The 15,606-nt window shown below is 37.7% G+C and overlaps 2 protein-coding genes across 9 annotated transcripts in view; both read left to right on the forward strand.

The window, feature by feature from the left end:
- Positions 1-1,645: 1,645 nt before the first annotated feature.
- Positions 1,646-7,802, forward strand: carnmt1 (carnosine N-methyltransferase 1). Of its 3 annotated transcripts, none has more exons than XM_027140686.2 (8): positions 1,646-1,855; positions 2,550-2,770; positions 2,855-3,074; positions 3,738-3,878; positions 4,613-4,791; positions 5,065-5,178; positions 5,328-5,431; positions 5,513-7,802. In XM_027140686.2, exons 1-8 carry the CDS (start codon positions 1,704-1,706, stop codon positions 5,705-5,707), a joined length of 1,326 nt encoding a protein of 441 aa, XP_026996487.1. In that variant the 5' UTR covers positions 1,646-1,703; the 3' UTR covers positions 5,708-7,802. The 3 variants fall into 3 exon arrangements, with proteins under 3 accessions (XP_026996487.1, XP_026996495.1, XP_026996504.1); XM_027140694.2 differs by having other exon boundaries at positions 2,550-2,749; XM_027140703.2 differs by having other exon boundaries at positions 1,647-1,855; positions 2,550-2,745; positions 2,908-3,074.
- A 1,996-nt stretch (positions 7,803-9,798) lies between these two features.
- Positions 9,799-15,606, forward strand: part of trpm6 (transient receptor potential cation channel, subfamily M, member 6) — a 35,670-nt gene continuing 29,862 nt past the window's right edge. For 3 of the 6 annotated variants that reach the window (XR_007143934.1, XR_003439816.2, XR_003439814.2), the window contains exons 1-3: positions 9,800-10,440; positions 11,444-13,194; positions 14,401-14,580. Coding sequence is in view for 3 of the 6 variants with exons in the window: in XM_027141194.2 (XP_026996995.2) it covers positions 14,575-14,580 (6 nt within the window). In the remaining 3 variants the exon portion in view is untranslated. Of the gene's footprint in view, positions 10,441-11,443; positions 13,195-14,400; positions 14,581-15,606 lie in introns of all 6 variants that reach the window. The other 3 variants (XM_027141194.2, XM_047818726.1, XM_047818725.1) reach the window with 2 other exon arrangements.

Raw genomic sequence — 15,606 nt, forward strand, 5'->3', positions numbered from 1 at the left:
AGATGAACTGGAATGAGATCAATCAATCAATCAATCAATCAATCAATCAATCAATCAATCAATCTCTCTCTTTATATATATATATATATATATATATATATATATATATATATATACCGTATATATATATATATATATATATATATATATATATCTATATATATATATATATATATCTATATATATATACGTGTATATATATACGTGTATATATATACGTATATATATATATATATATATACGTGTATATATATATATATACGTATATATATATATATATATATATATATATATATACATACACGTATCAAACATCTTGCATTTAAGAGCTTATGATACTATTTACTGTTATATATTGATTCTGTGTTTGACTTGAACTCATATGTGTAAGTGTGTTTGATAAAATAACTGTGGGGGTGTTTTCTTCTTCAAAATTATCAGCCTGCATACTGGATCCCTTACCCATGTGTTTCTTTAAACAGATACTACCTGTAGCTATCCAACCCGTTCTAAAGATAATAAATTCTACCCTTACCGAAATCTTTTAAGCTAGCGGTTATCAAACTTTTGATTAAAAAACCTGACCTTGACCCAAGCCAGCTGTCCAACTATAGGCCAATATCAATATCAGGGTGTCAGTTTACCACTCTTGCAAGTCACTCAGGTTTGCAGACGTTGAAGTTGTGGGACGCTTTAAATCCCAGGAAGCCCTCATGTTTGTGTCACCTTCTGGCTCCAGCCTTATAGTTATGCTGTCATAACTAGTCTTGCCGGAGTCCCTGTCTGCACTTTGCACATAATTTGTCCATCACCTGATTTCAATCATACCTAACAATTTTTATATATTTTTATATGGTTATATATACCACTCCCGAGCTCCCAGTGTTCTGAGTTCCTAGCCTGGTCGTCTCTTCTTACTGTGCTACTTCGTCAATCCTGATGTTCTACTCCTGGTTGGAGTCTTGTCATTCGGTGGTCACCCTGCCTGGGATTGATCTGCATGGTCAGCCAGTGTCTTATGAGGTTGCTATGGATGAAGCCAATGTTGTGTCCAATGTTGTGTCAGTCAGCTGTATAGTCTGGCCTTTACCAGCAATCAGGTCTGTTGTAGAAAGGACATTATTTACATTTACATTATTACCAGTCTAGTGTCACCCAAATAAGGATGAGTTAACTTCTGAGCCTGGTTCCTCTCAAGGTTTCTTCCTCCTATCCTCTCAGGGAGTTTTTCCTTGTCACTGTCACCTCCGGCTTGCTCATATGTAGTATATTAAATTTTAAATTAATATTTTATTATAGTATTCATTCATTTATTTTTCATTTTATTTATTTTTTATTTCTTCTTTTATATGTTATATATATAAAACTTTTTCCTCTTCTGTTTCTATACTTCTGTAAAGCTGCTTTGACACAATGTGAATTGTTAAAAGCACCATTTCTACATTTAAACTGAATTTCTGTTGTTCTTTCTTCCTGTTTTCCAGCATTCATATTAGTACCTTAACACCAGACTTCTTTCTTTTTTATTTTCTTTTACAAACTCTTTTTTTTAACAAAACCATTTAAAGATGTTTCTAGCACTTGACTACAGCTGTTATTCACACAGATTCACCGTATTTGCTTCTGAACAGTCAGTCCATAGCGCCGCACATCGATTATCTCTGCTATCGATTATAAGAGTCTGCTGTGTTTATCCGTGTACAATGGCCGACGGCAGCATGGGAACTGAATCTGCAGAACCAAACCGAGAGGAACCTTATCTTTACCGAGGAAGAACCAAATGTTCCCCGGAGGAAGAGGCGAGACTGGAAAGACAACACTTCTGGAAAATTATCAACGCGTTTAAATATTACAGGTACCGCCATGTTATTAACCCCTCAAGTCTTTGCTAGGCTATTAGCCATTAAGCTAACCAAAACCCTCCTTTATTTATAATATTCATAAAAAATACTTGCTTTTTTTTTTTAAATCAAATGTTGGGAATATTTGTGAAAATTTAACAGCTGTAAACGAACAGACTAGGCACATGATAGCATGAAACCGCGCATTTCTCAGTTTGTTTAGGTTTAATATGAAACGGCTCCTTTCTCCCTACACAGGATCACTACTCCGGTTGTAAACTAAGGATCTGTGCAGCCTATATAGTGGACTTTGTGCTTGAGTTGAGTTTAATTTGTGATCCGGTTTACTTTAAGTTTGAAGCAATCTTTACTAGTAATAATTCACTTAATAGTACTATAAAAAACATTTACACTGGTAGTAATATACATAATAATAATAATAATTATAGGGTAAATATGTTATTGCTAATTAATTTTATTGTTTTGATTAAAATAAAGTATTACAATATAATAAAGAACCATGCTAAAGCCATGTTGAGTCCTCAGTTCTTATTGGTCAGAAGGTGTAAAAGTTACTGCTCTGTGTGTGTCAGTCCTCATCACACCATTTTGTTGTTAATTTCTACAAATCTACTGAAGCAATAAGACCATGTATTATTCTTTGTATGGTGATCCTGCCTTCTCTCACTCTCTCTCTCACTGAAAAAGGACCCATGTTGAGGAGAGTCTGAAGCGGTGTGAAAGACAGTTCCTCAGTCTTCCTCTGCGCCATCAGCAGCTCCTCTCTGGCTTTCTGGATAAGCTGGCCGAGATCCGACGCTGTATGGAGTGCAACCACCAGGTCCTTAAGGCCATCGTCCGGAACTGCACGCACATGTTCGAGAACATGGAGTATGATGAGGATGTAGGTGAATCCCAGTCAGAATCAGGTTAAGTAATATGTCAGTTACAAATGGCTCACTCTGACACAAACAAACATTCGCCACTGCTTTCTCACACGTTCATTTCAACAGGATGCATCAAGCGTAGTGCTGTGCTCAGCATCAGTGTTTTCCCTGTTGGACAGGACAACGTAAGGAGAGCTGGGCCTTCTTCAACATTCGACATGGACAAGCTGAAATCCACCATTAAGCAGTTTGTGCGTGATTGGAGTGAAGCAGGCAAAGCAGAGAGAGATTCCTGCTACATGCCCATCATTGAGGAGATACAGAAACAGTTTCCTCCTGAAGAGTGGTGTGTATATGTCACGATACCTCTGTGGATCAAATGAGCAAATTTTATTTCAAATCCATAACACAGGGTCGAGTCCTTAGTTTATTAAACATTCGTGAAGCATCTGCAGCATCACTTTTAGGGGATCAAGCATGAAGCACAGAAACCCTCTTGTGATTGTAGGGGTTATTTATTGAACTTTTTTTTTTTTTTTTTTTTAATATCAGTTGACTATTTGTCTCCAGTTTCTTTTTCTTTATGAAAAAAAAAATTGCCATTTTTTTAAATTTTAAAAACTGATGCTTTGTGAATTCCTCATAGACTATTCATCAGAATCCCACAGTTTCATGCAGATCATCTTCAGACAATAAAAAACAAAAGTTATTCTGAATATTGGTTGGGGGAAAAAAAAAATTGATGGATCACACCATTTTAGGTACAACGTGTCAGCAAATATTGGAGTGAGTACACCAATATGAACATGGAGTTATGTCTGCAATGATTCATAAGCAAACTTTGTTGTTTTAATAACCATAAGTGGTTTTGTGACACCTTTTTGTTATTAGAAGTGATTTACATTCATTCATTTACAGGCAACATCAAAGGCATTATTAGGTTCCAGAGGTCAGGATTTACACATGCTCATCTCACAATGAAATAATAAGACAAATCCTTTCTCCACAGTGATGTCTCCAGGGTGAAGGTACTGGTGCCTGGAGCTGGTCTGGGTCGTCTTGCATGGGAAATCGCCTGCCTTGGTTACTCCTGCCAGGGCAACGAGTGGAGCTTCTTCATGCTTTTCTCCTCCAACTTCATCCTTAACAGGTACAAAAACTTCACAAAACAAAAGTTTTCTTTTGGAAAAACCTGACCTGTCTGAAATCAGTCCTCAAACCTCTTGAGGTGCTGTTCACAGCAGAGAGACACTCTACTGTTTATATATCTGTTACACCAGCTATGTTAACGTCTTCATTTTTGTTTGGTCAGGCTTCCAGCTATAAGTTAGAGTTTCTGTAATAATAACTTACACTTGGACCTGCATGGTGGCTGCCCCATAAAATAGATTCAGAAACAGATGAAGCAGCAGCTTTGATCGTTCTCAGTAACCTGACATGGCATGTGTCTCAATCAGCTCTCTCAGTCAAAGTAGCTGTCATTTGATAAATCCTTCCCAAATCCCAAAATACACTGCAAAAAACAGGGAGCCTCAATGCTCAATGTTTACTCATTTTCTGAAGCCTCTCAGCTTGAAAAATAAAAAGGTGGACAAAAATCACAGCCAGCAAAGCAGCTTGTTTTCTTTTAAATCCGCTACCTAGCCTACGATCATGCTTCAAGTGAGTTGACAGAAACATGTGATTAAGCTAGCAAGTTTGACATAAGTGTTTCAATGTTCAGTGAACCAGGTTAAGTCCCAACACAACATACTGATTCACCACCTAGGGAGGTAGGAAACTGAGACGCATCCATGGATCATACTACTAGTTGTAAATTAGTCTCTTTGTCATTTTGCTGCCTGAGGAAATGAACTTGACCCTGAACTCTCCTTTAATGTTGAGATGCGAGAAGGAGAACTCCATGACGTTGTTCCCTTGGGTTCACCAGTTCAGTAACAACAAGATGTCTGCAGACCAGACAAGAGGTGTGACCTTCCCAGACGTTAACCCCCAAAGTCTCCCGCCTGATTCCGACTTCTCTATGACAGCTGGTGATTTTCTAGAAGTGTATACAGATCCAGGTGAGGCACAAATTAACACTGATCATCTGTTGCAATGCTGAAGTTATCATGGTGTCTGCCAAGGTGTCATGCATTTAGACACTAACATTTAAGCTAAATAATGTAGGATATTTTAAAGGTATGGAATATTTTTTGTCATTATCAGTATATCCTAATAGCATAACATTAATGATGTAATTATCTCTGAATATACAACTTTTCATTACATTTATCTATATAGTCTGTGTCTTGGTGTGGAAGTTAAACGTAAAAAATATAAAAATTTCCCTTCAGACACATGGGATTGCGTTGCCACTTGTTTTTTCATCGACACCGCCCACAACGTCCTAGAATACATAGAGACCATCTGGAATATTCTTAAACCTGGTGGTGTGTGGATCAATTTGGGTAAGTTCCAATATATATCAAACTTTAAATGTATGATTCAGGGCAGGTTAAAATCTCTGAGCACGGACTAGTGATTTCTAAACTAGGTAAAAAATGAAAAATATTTACTTGTAAGTAAAGCAAATCAAATATCAAAAATTCTCGATCAGGGCCTCTGCTGTACCACTTTGAGAACATGGCCAATGAACTGTCTATCGAGCTGAGCTACGAAGAAATAAAGGAGGTCATGTTGAAATGCGGCTTTCAGCTCGAGGTATGACTACAATCTAAACCAGTGAACAGCATGTAAACAAGCATGAAATACTTTTGTTAATAAATGTTCCCATCTCCCCAGATGGAGAGAGAGTCAGTGCTCACTACATACACAGAGAATGAGCGCTCCATGCTGAAGTACTTGTATGACTGTGTGTTTTTCGTGGCGAGGAAACCTGCACCGCTGCTCTCCAACAACCAAAACTGTAAAGACCTTGAGCTTAAAAACTCAAACAACCACTACAACGATGTGACTTCGGACACCGGGAGCCTTTAGACTTTTAGTCGTTTTAATGTCTAGAATATTGAATTAGACCCTGTTACATATTTTTGCAGGATTTTTTATGTTGCAGTTTCAAAACACCACCTTTGTTGGCTCCGCTTCAGTATGAGAGTTACTCAAGGTCACTAATAGGACAAGAGGATGAAAAAAAAAAAAACAAGCAAAAGCCTGGAAATGTCAGCTACTCCTGGTCAGAGATGGCTGTGGGGTGTTTGGGATTTAAACTTTTGTTGATGCAAAACTGGCTTCCTGAAAGGAACTGGTAGGCCAAGTCGACTAGTGTGTGTTCAAAATATGATTGGGACATAGCTCTACTGGCAAAACCAAAAATGCTTAAAAGATACCTGGATATGAATGCAGCAACTGTATATCTCTCTATATATTATAGCAGTTATAGTTCAAACACACCACTGCTGTTAAATTTAACACACTTTTTGATATTTCAGTCAGAGTTTATGCTGTATGCTATATGCTTTGAAGTATGTTTTGGAGTGTTAACCAAGTCCATAACTCAGCATGTTTAGCACATAAAACCTGGCCATTATACATTACACATAATAGCGAACGTTACTCTTTACATTAAAGCGACTTGCTATTGCAGCTATTTCCCTAAACTGACATGTGAATGCAATGCATTATGGGTGCGCCCCACAATCCACTCTATTCTGCTCCATGAACCCACTTCAGGCTGCTTTAAAAATATATTTGTATGTATATAGTCATTTTGAATGGAGCCCTGGTACAGTTCTTCAGGAAGGAGAGTCACAGTATGGTGTGGACTAATATACAGCACGGGTGTGGGTTCTGTTTTTCAGTCCAACCAAGCAGATGCCAAACTTAAGTTTCTTGAAAACCAAGATTCAACTGATTAAACAGGAAGAAACAGCTGTGGCTCCTGATGTATTGGTATGAAAACCTGCACCCTCACTTTATGGGAAAGATCGGACACTCCCGAAGTACTGATGCACTGTGAGGACTCTGTGTTCCTGTTCATCCCAATGCTGGGGGTTGAGGAATGTGTTCTGTGCATAACACGAGTTCTTCTCAAAAAATGTCTTTATAAATCTGTGCACAGGCACATTGTCCTGCTAGAACAGAATCGGGACAATTGTTGTGCTTTGTACTTTGATGCTGTGTGATGCTCTAGCTCTCACCAACTTTTGGTCATATAGTGTAACTAAAACTGAAGGTATCAATGTGGTAGTCTCAGTCTGCTTCTAAGTAATGATTTGCAGTGAAGTGAGTCAAACATGTAATTTGTTCAAGAGAGCCAAAGGATCGAGCTGTAGTGCTTCAAAAATGGGATTGACTCTGGAGATTTGGACAGATGGTCAAAAAATAAATAAACAAATAGAAATGCAACAAGCAAAAAAGCTTAAAGTAGTTATTTGTACAAGTATAAGACCAGTTATCAAATACCACCTGTGTGTTCTTTGTACAAGGGTGATTTTTCTTTTTAAGTACCTTTACCCTTGTTTTATTTCTGACGAATGATGGAAAGACTTTTTCAAGGTGTCCTATGTGTTGCTCAGCCAACTTTTGATCCAAAAGTATCAAATTCTATCTTATTCACCTTCAGGCTGGCTTTACACCTACAAATCTTTTCCATAAACCTTCCATAAATTTCTATATAATCCTAGAAATTTCTATATAAATCAGCAAGTTGATTCTCACTACAGTCAAGCTCTCATGGAAATAGACTTACCACTGTAACACCACCTGTAACTATTAGACATTCTTTTTGAAGTATCTCACCTAAATATCAGTCATTGTTGAGTTTTTACTGTTTTTCAAACTGAAGAGTGTTGAGAGCTTATGTGTTCCATCATGAAACTCATGTTCTAACAGCCTATGTTGTATTTTTAATTATTTATTCACATTTCTGATATTTGCCATTGAATGATTGATGCCTTGAACATTTTTGCTGTCTAAATTGGAACAGCTCTAAGGAAATAAGTTGTTTTAAACTTACTGTATCGTATCTTTTTTTTAAAAAATACAATAAAGGTGTTTTTTTTTTCTCTTTAAAATGTGAAATAAATGACAGCTGTCATGTCAGTATATTTTAATAAAATTTTTCCTCTGGGAATATTTTACAGTGAAAATTCTTATTCAGAATTCCATGTTACTAAAAAAAATCTTTGGGCAATAAACGCTAAATTATATTTATCTGAAATGATGTCCGGGGGGGCATGGTGGCTTAGTGGTTAGCACGTTTGCCTCACACCTCCAGGGTTTGGGGTTCGATTCCTGCCTCCGCCTTGTGTGTGGGGAATTTGCATGTTCTCCCCGTGCCTCGGGGGTTTCCTCCGGGTACTCTGGGTCCCCCACCCCCACCCCCCGGTCCAAAGACATGCATGGTAGGTTGATTGGCATCTCTGGAAAATTGTCCGTAGTGTGTGATTGGGTGAGTGAATGAGTATATTTTATGTATACGACTATGAATTTGGGTGGGAAATGGATAGGACTTAATTGAGATTGTTGAAATCTTATGTGTAACTTCTAGAAATAATACTACTACTAATAGTAAATATAGCTGCAAGTAGCGATGGCAGGCCCTCGCACGTTTTTTTTTATCGCTATACGGTGCCTCCCAGAAAACAATGCATGGTGGGCAAGTGCATGAAGTGGGTAAATATCAGTTGACTAATTTATGTTGTTACTGACCCATTTGGGGATTGTAGGTAAATGAAACCCCACATCTTAGACAAACGGGGGCGCTAGTGAGCCACTCAAGAGACACACCTTTGTCTGACCTTTTTGTCCACACTTAACAGCCGACAAATGTGATGTATGTGTCAAATTTCAAGTTAATCTAAGCACGCCAAAAGCCTTAAATATGCCTGAAATAAAAGCAAACTTTGACAAGATGCCATGGCAACAGTGCTTGAGATATCAAAAATCCGTTCACAATTTCGCATTAGATTGAACCGCATGAATCCTCTAGGAGGAGTATTTAAAAGTTCATTGCATGCAAATCCACCTTTGTTACTGACACACTTCCTGGGGCCTGTTGGTGACGCTATACCCGGGACTCACACTAAGCACATCGATGCGATCGGAATCCTTGGCAGAACATACACACCACGTGTCATCCCAATAAGACATTTTTTGCTTTAGATATTAGACATTTCCTGTTTCTCTGAATTTGCCATAACTTCATCGTACATGTGCGTATATAATTGCCCGATCTGTGCACAAATGTTTGTTTTTGCATTACAGGGGGCGCTACAGAGCCCCCCTGCCAAGCCCGTATTCCAGCCTTTGCCCAAGCCCAGCGTCGCCCGACTCTGATGTGTGTGCCAGATTTCAAGAGTTTTCGAGCATGTTAAGGGACCCCAATTGGCCAATGTGTGCAAAAAAAAAAGTAATAATAAACCCGAGCAAAAACAATAGGGCTTCGCACCATCGGTGCTCTGGCCCTAATAATAGTACAAATAAAAAGAAGAAAGTCCTGTTATTTATGCTAATAAATGCTAACCTCTCACAGGAATAGCAGAAATACAACACACACAGAATCACCAAATAGGTTAAAATATTTAAAGATAAACACTAGATGACCTTTATTGCATTTTAAGATTAAGATAAACACGTTTAATGTATTTAAATGTAACGCTTTCCTTTAAGAGACACGGTTTTTGTTTGCCGTTTTGTCCCCTCTACACTGCTTTTCTCTTTCACTCCCATCCCGAGGCATCCAGACATTGTACCAGCTCCGATCATCTAACGTGCGATGAAGATTTTGGACCTCCACTGAGATGAGGCTGACTGAGAATCCTGAGACATCTACAGATCTACCAGTTGGACTCTATGATACCAAGAGGAGATCTTAAGTCCATGTGATCTTTACACCAATTCAACATTTGTTTGACTGTATATTTGTAATCACACCCTCTAGTGTCACCCATATGAGGATGGGTTCCCCTTTGAGTCTGGTTCCTCTCAAGGTTTCTTCCTTACCAATTTAAGGGAGTTTTTCCTTGCCACTGCTGCCTGAGTCACCTCAGACTTGCTCATTGGGGATAAATACATATACATACATACACACTGAACTATATACTGTATATCTTGAATTTTTACTATATTAATTCTCTATATTTCTCTTTATGTTTACCTTCTGTTCTATGTTTATGTTCTGTAAAGCTGCTTTGAGACAAAGCCCATTGTAAAAAGCGCTATACAAATAAACTTGAATTGAATTGAATTTTGTTCTCCGGTCCCCCGGACACACGGTGGCGCTGCTCTGAAAGATACAGTACATTTTGTCTGAACAACTTGATGTGAAGTTGCGGTTAGAGCTACATTCTGTTTACGTCTCTTGAGATTTCTTTCAGTCGATGCAACAAATAACGGGAGAAGTTTCCAGAAGCCTCTCATCCATGATGAGAAAGCGAAGAGCCGAGTGTTCGTCAATCCAGGAGGCTCCTCTTCCTCCTCCTCAGAAGAAACGTAGCTGTGTGTGTGATACAGGACGCGAGCTGGAGCCTGCACTTTTCACCACTGTATACGGAGAGGGCTGCAGAAAGAGACCTGGATGCTGCGAGGACCACGAACAACGCTGCAAAATAGTGGCACCAGGAGGAAAACTGAGCAACGTTACAGACGACGTAAAGAAGGAGACAGAGAACGAGCGCGTTTCTGGAAAGTTCCGAGGCGCGAGCGATGCGTGCACACGCGAGATGACGTCAGAAGAAAGCACGAGGTCAAACTTGAATAAGCGTACAAAGGTGACTTTATACGATGTTTGCTAACAAAAACGTACTTTTCTTATTCTTCAGTGTGTCTATTACTTTACAACCCGCGGATTTATAACAGGAAAACAATAAACGAGCCTGGGACGTTAAACATATAACACGTTAGAACAAATGGCTTTAATATAAATATGTTAAATTATAGACTTCACTTCAGGGAACTGTTTTATTTCAGGGGAAAAAATACCCTGGGTCTCTATCATCACATGCATTTAGTTTAATTTGAATTTCCCTTAGTGTTATAAACGTAGCAGTTAGATTATAATTAACTTTGATATATTTATAGTTTTGAGATGATGATGATGATAATAATAATAATAATAATAATAATAATAAGATGGGTTTGATTCAAATGATCAGCTAGTTTAGACTACAGCTACCATGACTATAACAACCTGTGACCAATCAGAATTGAGGATTGAAGTTCTTTGTACACTTAATTGCAGTAGGTTTGCTGAATTTACACAGAAAACAAAAGTGGTTGATTTGTGGTTTGTACTCAGCAGTGCATTGTGTGACGTGGTCCTGCGATGTTCTGCCTAAAAAAGTGATCAATTCTTTAATACCAAACGACAACAGTTCACAATTGGCACAATTTGCCGTGATAAATTATCACGTTTATTATTAGTTTCAAAGGGACAATTTTATCCGTTTATAGTTACATCGACGGTTGTGGAACAGACTTCCCTGTGGAAGAAAAACTAAAGTTATGGCTTTTACATTGACACTGGAGACTCCTTCCCTAATTGTTACACAAGCAGGTCCTTTGAGAAACCTTCCTGATATGAATAGTGATGTTTTATCGTTGTTATGTAGTTGGTTTATATTATTAGGCTTCAGTTACCTAGAGGTTTTGCTTTAGAATTCTCTATTGATTTGTCTTTCAGAGCGGTTGTTATGGAAAATTATTCATGACTATGGTTTGTTGATTATTGAACATTTCATGCAAATTAATTCCATTGCATCTCTGGTGTTACAGGTAACGCTTCCTGATGAAAACAAGGATGAGCTTTGTGCATTTAACTCCTTCCAGTTCTGGAGAACTCCTCTGCCTGCGTTAGACCTGTCACTCCTAGACACTCCATCTACCACTGAGCTTGGCGAAGACATTTCTCTCAAAGATGCTACGGAGGAAATGGAGACGTGATGCAGCAGCATCACACCTTATAAAACTCCTGTGCTGAAGTGATACCATATAAACTCTTGTGGTGATGGGTTTTGATTAGAGGACGGGTGAGCTCCAGGAACTGACTCTGTAGAGAGAAAAAAATAGAGGGAATAGCAATACCAACTCCAGTATAATATTCCAGTTTTGCTTTCAAACTGTGTTAGAGAGAGCTTTAAAATTTTGCCACTTGTTTTTTTTTTTTTCTCTCTTTCTATTCTCTCCAAAATGTAATGATCTATGATTAGAGTCATTGTTAAAGCACAAACCGGATTAATGTTTGTTAATGGGACAATGTGCTGCTATCTCAAATTTAAGAACATCTGAAATTCAAATCCCAGGACTGAACTGGTGGATCCCGAGCCGATCTGGGAACACAGGTGTTCAGGTGTACAGCCTGGATGGGACACCAGAGCATTATAAATACACACACATTCACACACTTACTCACACAGAGGAGCAGGTAATCATAGCCACTGTATCTACATGTTTTGAAGAGGAAACCAGAGAACCTATAGGATTTTTTAGAATTCCACACAGACAGGAAGCTGATGATGACGATCGAACCCTGGAGCTGTGAGGTGGTGTCCTTATCGAAGCCAAATGTACACAATACTATTATTTGGTAGCTACATTAGCCTCGTAAGTCTTCATCAAACAAATTTTTGTATTCAGTTTTCAGAAGGGAACTCTTAGGTGATTCAAGACTTTTCTCAACACTGTTGCTTCCAGCTTGAGCAGCTTAGTTCTGTGCTTGAATGGATGCTGCCTTGTGTTCAGGTTGCTTTGTATATCGGCAGCATCTGCAAAATTGTTAATATAATGACTGTGAATCCAGATTTCTAAAATCAAAAATTCCCTTTTTTGCTTTGGATATCTTGGATTATTTCTTATCTTTTTGTAAGCTTGACCATTCTAAGTACTTTTTCTTTTCGTCCAATTCTTGTGTATTTAAAAAACAAACAAACAAACAAACAAAAAAAACCCGTCCATTTGGTTTGTCTACTGCAGCTGTAATAAAATGTGAACTTTATTCCTATGCTGCTCTATTTGTGGGTTTAAGTCCATGCCTTAGTTTGAGATTTATTTTTTTTAAGCTTAAAGAAGCCACACTTTGAGATAAACGCCAACCTTCTTGAAATCTGACATTTCAAGTATCTGTATCAGTGAGGGATTCTAATTGAGAAATAAAGATGATCAGCTTATTGTTTTAAATGGAGTTTGTTAGAAACTGCTCATGACTGCATCACCAATCAGCTAGTTGTTTCCAATGGATCCAACTCCTCTTAAAAGTTTAACAAATAGTTATGTTAAAACCACTTAGTGTTTTGCTTTCAAACCTTAGCACTTTCACAATGAAACAAAATAATCTTGAGACTGCCTCCGTGTTGGGTCAACCTCCAGAGACCTTTGAGCCGAGCAAAGGAGGAAAAACGAAGTGGAAGTGTTTTCTCTCGACCCCCCCCACCACCACCACCACCATTGAGTAACAGCCAGTGATATACCAGGCATTGTAACTATTGCACTTTTGTAGCAAACCTGCTTAGCAAACCTTGTCTTAAATGGTAAGCTGCATTTTAATTTGTTGCTTTTTACACTAAACTTTAATCAAATGCTAGAATTGGTGGTCAAGGAACACTTGAACTTCTCATATATATGTGAATATGCGATTAAGGCAAGCCTTAAAAAGACGAGTTAAGGGCTAAAGTTAAAAATGTTTGAGTAAAAATTGTGGTATGTCCATTGTGCTGTTCAGCCATGAAACTGCATATCTACATTGTTACTCTAAATAATGCCTTAAATGCTGAGCAACTGGATTCACAAAATTTGCACAGCCAAAATTAACATTTAGCATTAATTTACAGAATAATGTTCTCATCAATATCTGTATTAGATATATAATGCTTGTAGTCTATCAGTATTGAATTATTCTCCTGTTGAACATTCATAGCAATACACTATTAAATTACCTCTTAGTATATTGAAGTGTTCTGTTTGAGTAACGGTTTTGAGTGTCTAAAAGTGTTTTTACACATGGTATAGATTTTAGATGGAAAATCTGCTAACAAACATCTATTTTGAGTTGTAGGATGTTTGCATATTATATATCACAATTTAAAAAAAAATGTAGCACTTTATTTGTTAAAATATTAAGTCAATTTTGTACAAACCTTTCCAGGAAGGAAATATATTTTAAATAATTACTTTATGTGCTATGTATATTTATTTGAATAAGTTAGTATTAAAGACCCAACACTGTCAACCCAGCACAGTGAACTAGAAATGTTGTATTGAACGTGAATGATGTGTTTGTGTGTATGAGAGAGAGAGAGACACAGAGGGAGAGGGAGAGAGAGAGAGAGAGAGAGATAGAGAGAGAGAGAGAGTTTGCTCCACATCATTCAGATTGTCAGTGTTAATGTATTAATTAACCTTTACACTATCTATAAGGTGACACTTCACACTACTGTCATTATTAGTGCTTGATTAGTGATTTGGAGTAACGTCATTAGTTAGTTCTGTTTAAAGTAAATTGGGGCACAACCCATGAGCAGGTTTGTTTACGGTCACGCTTTCATGCTAATCTTCACCTTTCCACCACTTGTCCTTTTGACCCTAAATCATCTAGCAGCACCAGGGCTGGGCACGTTCAGTCAGTCAAGCAGCAAAGTCTTTGTTTTCTTTAAAAAAAAAAAAAAAGAAAGCTTGCCGACTTTATGAGGGCGACGGTGAGGTTGTTGTAATAAACAAAAGGCGTGTTTTTGTATTAGATGTGACATTAAATACCCAGCTACAGGATTATCGAGCACACACTACAGCAGTACCCAGTGTCTGAGTCAGAGCTTCAGAGCCACGCCCACTTTCCTTCCTGCTCTCCTCAGCGCGAGCTCGTGCGCCAAAAGCGTGGAGATGTCTGACTGAACGCGCGCGCTCACCCTGTCAAGATGCAGGTGAGAAAATAATTCTAAATAAAATAATTAAAACATCATCAGCTCTGGATACCACTAGTTAAGCTTGTTTAGCTTAAATTGAGTGCTGAGGACGCCTTGGAGAAAAAAAAAGAAGAAAAAAGTTCCGGTTGAGTTTCACTTTGGATCCTCAAGTGAAGCGTTTTTATTATTTTTATTTTTTCACATATAGATAATGCACCATTACATATAAACCATTTAATCTATCTATCTATCTATCTATCTATCTATCTATCTATCTATCTATCTATCTATCTATCTATCTATCTATCTATCTATCTATCTATCTATCTATCTATCTATTTGCTTTTTATGTTATTTTGAACTTTTTTGATATTATAATTTATATTAGATTATTTTGAACTTTTAGTGATATTATAATATAAAATTATAGAGTCTTTATAATAATATATTTAATATCTTTATTTGTGATTTTGGTACTAGAGCAGGGCTTGTTGGATTCTGTAATGACACTTGCTATACCTTTTGTGTTACCACTCTTTTATTGCTTATTGTTTGATTGCTGTATGGCTATATTTCTAAAGCCAGGTTAAAAATTTGGGTCATCGACATTTGATTGATACACCAAGCAAATCAGCTGTTTGGACATTTGATGGAAGTTCATTCTAACAGCTGTACGCCAGTACAAAGTACAGAGAAGTGTCTTGATACACCTTCTGGTGTAAAGGAATAAAGTAGAAGAGCAGAGAAGGATCGGTAGTTGGCCACGGAGGTGTCAATGAAGAGCCAGAAGCTCCAAGAAAATCTCCTGGAAAGTAGCTATGCTGTCTATAGCAGACACAGGTTCACTTTAGGCAGGTGAATATGTGTCTTCTTATCTGTTGGTCGGTCTAAGTCACCCAGGAATGGACACAGTAATTAGATTAGATTGAAATAGATTAGATTAGATTAGATTAGGTTCAACTTTATTGTCATTGCACATACTGTAGGTACAAGGCAACAAAATGCAGTTAACAAGTAGTTCAAAGTAGTAGTGCAGTACAGACA

This window comes from Tachysurus fulvidraco, chromosome 9 (assembly GCF_022655615.1).
Source record: "Tachysurus fulvidraco isolate hzauxx_2018 chromosome 9, HZAU_PFXX_2.0, whole genome shotgun sequence".
NCBI classification, from domain to species: domain Eukaryota; kingdom Metazoa; phylum Chordata; class Actinopteri; order Siluriformes; family Bagridae; genus Tachysurus; species Tachysurus fulvidraco.

What these genes read in the sequence shown, in the direction of transcription:
- carnmt1 (XM_027140686.2), top strand. Translation starts at nt 1,704, where the DNA reads ATGGCCGACGGCAGCATGGGAACTGAATCTGCAGAACCAAACCGAGAG. An exon ending in TGAATCCCAGTCAGAATCAG is followed by an intron (nt 2,771 to 2,854) that starts GTTAAGTAATAT and finishes TCATTTCAACAG; the next exon opens with GATGCATCAAGCGTAGTGCT. An exon ending in TGGTGTGTGGATCAATTTGG is followed by an intron (nt 5,179 to 5,327) that starts GTAAGTTCCAAT and finishes ATTCTCGATCAG; the next exon opens with GGCCTCTGCTGTACCACTTT.